Consider the following 6,809-nt stretch of genomic DNA (forward strand, 5'->3'; position numbering starts at 1 on the left):
CAAAGTGCCGTGCATAAAATACAACAAAATTTAAAAACAAGATGACAAGACAAACAGTGCCGACCCCCCCCCCCACACACACACACACACACACACACACACATACGCACACCATGATAATAAAAAGTGATAAAATGATGGAATCTAGAGACCTGGCTTCCTCCTGAAGTGGGGAAACGATATTTTGGGGACATGTCCACATCAGCGACCCCCCACCCAAGTTCACAGAGAACACTACCACAGAACCCCCCAGATCCAATCAAAAAAGTCAGACCCAGGACATCCCACTGCAGCGACCCCGCTCACTGAGAAGGGTCATTACACTGGAGTGTAATAAAATGTAAAAGGAATAAAATTCAAATTAAAATAGATTTAAAAAATGAGCAAGAAACAAATAATTACATAAACCTTAATAGACATATGAAATGGTAAGTGTGACTAAAAAAATTAAAAATAAATAAATAAAATATTACAAATAAATAAATGAATAAATAAATGTATATACATACACATATAAAACTAGCAAAAACAGAAAATAAATTATTAAAATATCAAATAAATTCCTAAAATTCAACTAAAAGCTAAATTAAAAAGGTAGGTCTTAAGCCTTCCTTTAAAAACATGAACAGTCTCTGCAGCCCTGAGGCTCTCTGGGAGGCTGTTCCACAGGCGAGGTCCGTAAAAACTGAATGAGGCCTGGCCGTATGTTTTTGTTCTAACTTCTGGAATAACCAAAAGGCCGGTCTCAGATGACCTCAGGGTCCGCGAGGGCTCATACTTTAAAATCCTATCAGATAAATATGAAGGCCAGAGACCATAAAAACATTTGTAAACCAATAAAAGAACTTTAAAATCAATCCTGAAGCACACAGGGAGCCAATGCAGCGATTTTAAAATGGGTGTAATATGTTCCCGCCCCCTGGTCCTCTACACGCGTTTTGCTGAATTTTGCAGCAGTTTGAGGTTTGATATTCTTGTTCTGGGAAGAACAGAGAGCAGGGCATTACAGTAATCTAATCTGCTGGAAATAAAAGCATGCATTAGCACCTCTGTGCTGGCAAGACCTGGCCAGTTAATAGAGTCTCAATATTCACCACACGCATTTCTCACATATACAGAGATTCACAAATGAGAGGCGATTCGTAAATGCACATTCTGTCATTCATGTGATTCATACATTACAAGTGTTCTTCAAAATTATGTTTGTGAAACAGTTTGTGTGCATTCGTGAAAACACTTCATGTGGATATGTGAATTTATGTTACATGTCTGCATCAATAAATCTGTAAATCAGTTTATATGCATTTCTGATTATTGAGACAGAATTAACTCCATACCCCTCAGACCATCACCAGGACATTCATACACCAGTGGAGCCACACTGGAGGCAGGGAAGGTGAGGTGTCTTGCCCAAGGACACAACAGTTAGCAGGGGGGAGTGGGGGTTTAACTACTGAGCCTTGGATCAGTGGACACCCTGCTCACCCACCTGAGCCACTAAGGTCAGGGAATGAATCAAGTTCTCAGAGGGGAATTATCTCAGAGGTCTTTGCAGGTTTGTTGAAATCCTCCATAAAAATTAAAAGTTCTGTTGATAAAACATCTGAGGTTGATTCATTCTGTTGTTCTGTGTCTCTGTTCCTCAAGAATGAACATGTCATGCAGTTCAGGAAATGATGCAGGTTGTTAATGTTTTGTTCTTCAAGGATCTCTCATGAGCTCACAGTGAAAACTGAATAATGTTACAAATAAAAATCCCAGAATGACAAGAACAGAAATGATGAAAACAATCATAAATGCACGTGTGAAAAAAGTTTTTATTGATATAAAAAAGTCCAAAGAAACCAGTTAATATATACAGTATATATATTTATATGTTTATCATCACACAATTATAATATGAAAAGTATTATATATATATATATATATATATATATATATATATATATATATATATATATATATATATATATATATATATATATATATATATATATATATATATATATATATATATATTTTTTTTTTTTTAAATGTAATAAAAAATCTTAACCCCCCCCCCCAAAAAAAAAAAAAAAAAACGAGCATTTTTTTTGTTTTTAACTTGTCCTGTCCAACAGCTGGGCAGACAGATGAGAGCTGAGGGCCTCTTGTGTTGGACAGATTTTACTTTAACAAGAGGGGTTATTAATCTTCAGACAAACCAAAGGTATGTCTGAATAAACCCCTTTTGTAGTTGAGGCCAAAACAAGCATCTTTTTAAAGAACAGAGCGACAAGAGAGAAAAACTACAATTTTCTTTGAAGTCGTCTGTTATTAATGTTCTTTTTTATCATCTGTTAGCATTTTAGACCCACTCTAATGAAAACTGTGTTTTTGGTGATTTAAACAGGTTTTTACAGCATTTCTCTAATGATGGAGGATATTTATAAAGAAAAATAAATTTAAAAATGCATTTTTCAATGAAATCATTGGGAATGAGGAGCAGATGAAAAAATGCCTCTTGAAGAACCTTGTAGGTGTGATGTAGGTCCTACAATCTTTGGGCCACTAGCTCCCTGCTCTGCTCCATTCTGATGCATCACTTGTAGACGACTAGATCCATGAACGTCTTTGTTTTCCTCGTCTGATCTGGAATCTGGATCAAAACTGTTGGCTGGATAGTTCCAGTATTGCTGGCCATTGTTGTTGCACTGCTAAAGTTAGTTTGAGGGGCTGTAAGCTAGCTGGAGAGAGTGTAAGCAGAGAATGATGGGAAACGGGGGAAGGCTTACTCCACATCAAAATTCCTGCCCACAACTGAGAAAACCACATAAGTTTATTGATTTTGGCTAAAAACAGTGAAATCATAATTCAAAGACCACTGGGAACGCTTTTAGAATAGATCAAAAGATGATCAGAGTGAGACTTTAAGTTGAATCTGTTTGGTTAGTAAAGGAAAAACTAACAATCCAGAGAAAATCTCAGCAGATTCAATTCATCCCTGAGTTCCTTTAGGATTATATGTTAGGCAGCTGCAGGAAAGTTGTTAAGATCACATATGAAATAAAAAAACTGAACAATACTCAAATGAGACCAAAAGAGAGGCAAATGTTTGGAGCCCAGCAAACGTGCGGCTGTCCTAGCAGCGCCACCTACAGGTGAGACGTTTGTTCATCACATTGATGGATGCTGCTGGCTCTGTGGATCTACAAGAAAAGCCAAAATGCAGAGTTACTCAGCAGCTGAGGGTGGAGCATGGTCTTGATGCAGAACCTACATCAACAAATTCAAGTTTCTATCATTTCTATCAGATTTGATCTCTAGAGAATCAGATGGAAACTTACCAAGTGTTTGTCCTCATTGAACTTCAGAGTAAAGCATCTCATCAGCTGAATGAGACCATTTTCCTGTCAGAAAATCAAATCAAATATTAAGTAGAAACTGGAAAACAATAAAGACAGTTGTGTTCATTTCACATTGTGACAAGTGAATGACTTGAAAATATTGACTTGAATGAATCCTGCAGTTTCCTTTCCAGCAGTTTTCAGTCAGTGAAGTTACAAAGATGAAGATTTGACTTACCTTTGTTTTTCTTCATGATCTGTGCATACAGCTGACTGCCATCTAAAAGCAAACAACATCCAACATGACAGAAGCTGACAGCCTGACAGTCATTTGGAAAGGCAGCTGCATGGATGGAGAAGATGTTTCCATGTAGTGGCAGATCTTACCTGCAGACGCTCCTGTCTTCACATCAGAGTAAACTGTCTCCTCTGCTGCTTTCTGTCTCTTTTCTGTCAGAAAACATTGGATTTGACTCAACTGGTTCATAAATCTATCTTGAAGCTTTTTCTTTAGTTAAATGTTGAATAAATGTTTTGATTTTCTCACTTTTCTTAGTGACGGTTTTAAGCTTGATTGAAGAATATGTAACCTTCCTGGATTCACCTGAAACATCAATTATTCATATTTTTATATTTGGAACATTTCTTCTTCTTTCATCTAAAAGTCTACAATAAAAATATATTTTCTTTTCTGATTTTTATATGTCTGATAGAGAAAATCTGTCATTTTTGTACCACAGAATAATAATTTAGATGTAAATGAACAGATAAATGTTCTTAATCTTGACTGATTCTTTCATTTTACCTTTGTTTTCATCTTCTGGATCAGTTTGAATCTCCTCAGGACCTTTGTGTGATTGAAACAGAGAAGAACCACCTTAAAAAAGAATTTCACAAAGACAGAATCAACCTCTTCTAAACCAACAGGAACAAAATGTTTCCATCAGTTTCCAGATCAGACATCAAGAGATGAAACTGTTCTGTTCAGTTCATTTGTTCTAAAGTCAAACTTCTAGAATAAATCCAGACCAGTCAAAGTTTAGACTAACCATGGAGGAGCATGGAGTCATTTCTGTGCTGAGCTTCTCTGTGGTCTGCAGCAGAGCTCTGGTTGTTGTCCTGAGAGCTGCTGGAAGAAAGAAATAGAAAGATTAGAATGATTGAAAACATCATCTCCAAGAAAATCATCTGTCACACTTTAAATATAAAAACACAGAGCTGCACAAACCTGATGATGTCTGAATCTGGAAAAAAGAAAAATCTGTTATTGATTAACATGAGATTATTATGAATATTATCTAATAATAGTAATATTTCTCACCTCTTGATCTTTTGTAGAGAAACCAGATCATGAATAGAAAAATGACCAAAACTACAGAAGTTAGAGCAACAACCAAGACAGGAAATGAGGAGCTGTCAGGTCTGGATGTAGCTGTAAAAAAACATGTTTTATTCAAATATATGTAAATATTATCACCTAAAGGATTTACAATGAATCAATAGAGATTTGCTGACATGTTACTGCCAACCAGCTCTGTGGTGATTCTTTTCCTGAGGATTGACACTTGTAGAAGCCTTCATGAGACTTTGACACTGCAGGGATGATCATCTCCACTCTGCTCTCACTTTGGATGATTGTGTCATTTTGATAGAAAAACACTTTAGAAAGAAGATTTTCTGTCCTCAACTTGCAGCCAAGAGTAACAGAATGTCCCTCAGTCACAGGATGGACAGGACTCAGCAGGAGAAGCTCATCATCATCTGGAAACATCAACATTCATCTTCATCACATATGATCCCAACATGTTTGACGTCTGCTTCATTCTGCTTTGACATCCAGTTGATCATCTAAATCCATCTTCAACTTCTGCATGTGTTTCAAATCAATCCAATGATGAAAGTCAAGCTAAAAATAGGAATCCAAACATGTTTCCACTCACAGTGTCCAGTGATGTTGACTGCGTTGCTGAATGCTGATCCAGACTCACACCAGTACACTGCATTACTGGACTGGATCTTCTGAACATGACATGTTGATCCATTCATTGTTCCCCAGTCAGAACAGAATGACAGGAAGTCAGGAAGCAGAAACCTGCTGACTCTCCACTCAGCAGAGTTTCCCTCACAGCTCAGTGAGACAGAGTCAGAGGTGAAGTGTTGGACTCTGTCAGGACTCACTGAGAGAGACGCTGATGGATGAAGATCTGAAAACAAACAGGATGAAGATCAGCACACTTTAGCTTCATTTGGAGAGCAAAGAGACACAAAAACAAATGTGTTTCAATGGATTTTCATTCAATGGCTTGGAGTTAGAATGGCTCTATGCAAATGAAAAAGAAACATTTGTTTACAACATTTTGAATGACATTTGACTGTTAGCAATAAGTGGAAAGAAGCAAACTAAAGAGCAGAATCTGACAGCATTAGAAATGTGAAGAGAAATCATTCAGTGTTGACAGAAATGAATCAACAATCAGAAGTCTGACCTCCAGACCAGACAAAGTGAGGCTGACTGTAAAGAGTGTAGAAGTGTGGCTCTCCTCTTCCAGCTCTGCACACATATCCTGCTGTGTGTGTCTGTCCATGAATGATGTAGGAGTTGTCTGCAGTCCCATTGGAGCTAGCAGGCAGCAGCTCATAGCTGTAAGAGCCAGACTTGTGTGATAGATCAGGAACAGCTTTATACCAGTAGAAGCTCCATCCTGCAGACACATGTTCAACCTCACAGCTCAGAGTCACTGAGGCTCCAGGACTCAACCACCATGGAGACACTCTCAGGACAGGTTCTGGTGGAGAAATAGTGTTGTTTTTAGTGACTTTGTTGTGTTTCTGACCAAACTCTTTCATGTGACACCTTTGGTTCTGATAGAAGAAGCTCCACAGGTTGACAGAACTCTGATAACTCTGCTGTCAGACAGAAATGAAGAAGGAGATTTTTCACTTTCTTCATGATTGTTTTGACCTCTCTGCTGCTCTGCTGTGACTTCTGCTGCTCTATGACAGAGCCTCTATGACAAACTACACTATTGGAAGAAATGATCAGCAGCTTCTCTTCAACAGAGATCATTTATTGTCAATGTTTCACTTTTACAGATGATGGACCAACTCTGTCAGCGTGCAACACTTTGATTTTTGCAGGAACTGCAACAGAAACACAGCTATGCTCTATAGTTACCAATACCCCTCCCTGCTGGGTATTTTAAAATATGCCAATGAAAACCATAAAAAATAAAACAGTAATTTAATAATCAAGAATTAATATTTTACAGCTGTTTTCAAATCAAGCACACAGTGTCACACCAACATCCTTTTGTTAGTTTTATGTGTTTACATTTACAGCAGGGCTCATTTTGGCCTTTTTAGAAGACAAATTAGTTCCAGTGACTTTCTAGTTAAAAGTGAAGAAAAAGTTGTACTTAAAAAATAAGAGTGAAGAGCTTTAGAACCAAAATTTAACAGTTTTATAGATATAGTTAAAAATAA

General features: G+C 37.3%; 1 protein-coding gene across 1 annotated transcript; it reads right to left on the reverse strand.

The window, feature by feature from the left end:
• Positions 1-2,800: 2,800 nt before the first annotated feature.
• On the reverse strand, positions 2,801-6,240 carry LOC144987379 (uncharacterized). Its single transcript, XM_078936745.1, has 12 exons — positions 5,813-6,240; positions 5,267-5,530; positions 4,842-5,087; positions 4,648-4,758; positions 4,555-4,570; positions 4,376-4,455; positions 4,132-4,173; positions 3,874-3,930; positions 3,714-3,776; positions 3,565-3,606; positions 3,327-3,389; positions 2,801-3,188 (listed from the first exon to the last, which is right to left on the reverse strand). Exons 1-11 carry the CDS (start codon positions 6,171-6,173, stop codon positions 3,340-3,342), a joined length of 1,332 nt encoding a protein of 443 aa, XP_078792871.1. The 5' UTR covers positions 6,174-6,240; the 3' UTR covers positions 2,801-3,188; positions 3,327-3,339.
• Between the last annotated feature and the right edge of the window lie 569 nt (positions 6,241-6,809).

This window comes from Oryzias latipes, chromosome 18 (assembly GCF_053564925.1).
Source record: "Oryzias latipes strain Hd-rR chromosome 18, Olatipes_Hd-rR_3.1".
NCBI lineage: Eukaryota > Metazoa > Chordata > Actinopteri > Beloniformes > Adrianichthyidae > Oryzias > Oryzias latipes.

Excerpts from the sequence above, each read along its gene's own strand:
- LOC144987379 (XM_078936745.1), bottom strand. The coding sequence starts at position 6,173 with ATGAAAGAGTTTGGTCAGAAACACAACAAAGTCACTAAAAACAACACT. Across the intron at positions 5,088-5,266 it reads AGTCAACATCACTGGACACT|ATGATGATGAGCTTCTCCTG; the intron begins GTGAGTGGAAAC and ends TGATGTTTCCAG. Across the intron at positions 4,759-4,841 it reads GAGCTGGTTGGCAGTAACAT|CTACATCCAGACCTGACAGC; the intron begins GTCAGCAAATCT and ends GTTTTTTTACAG.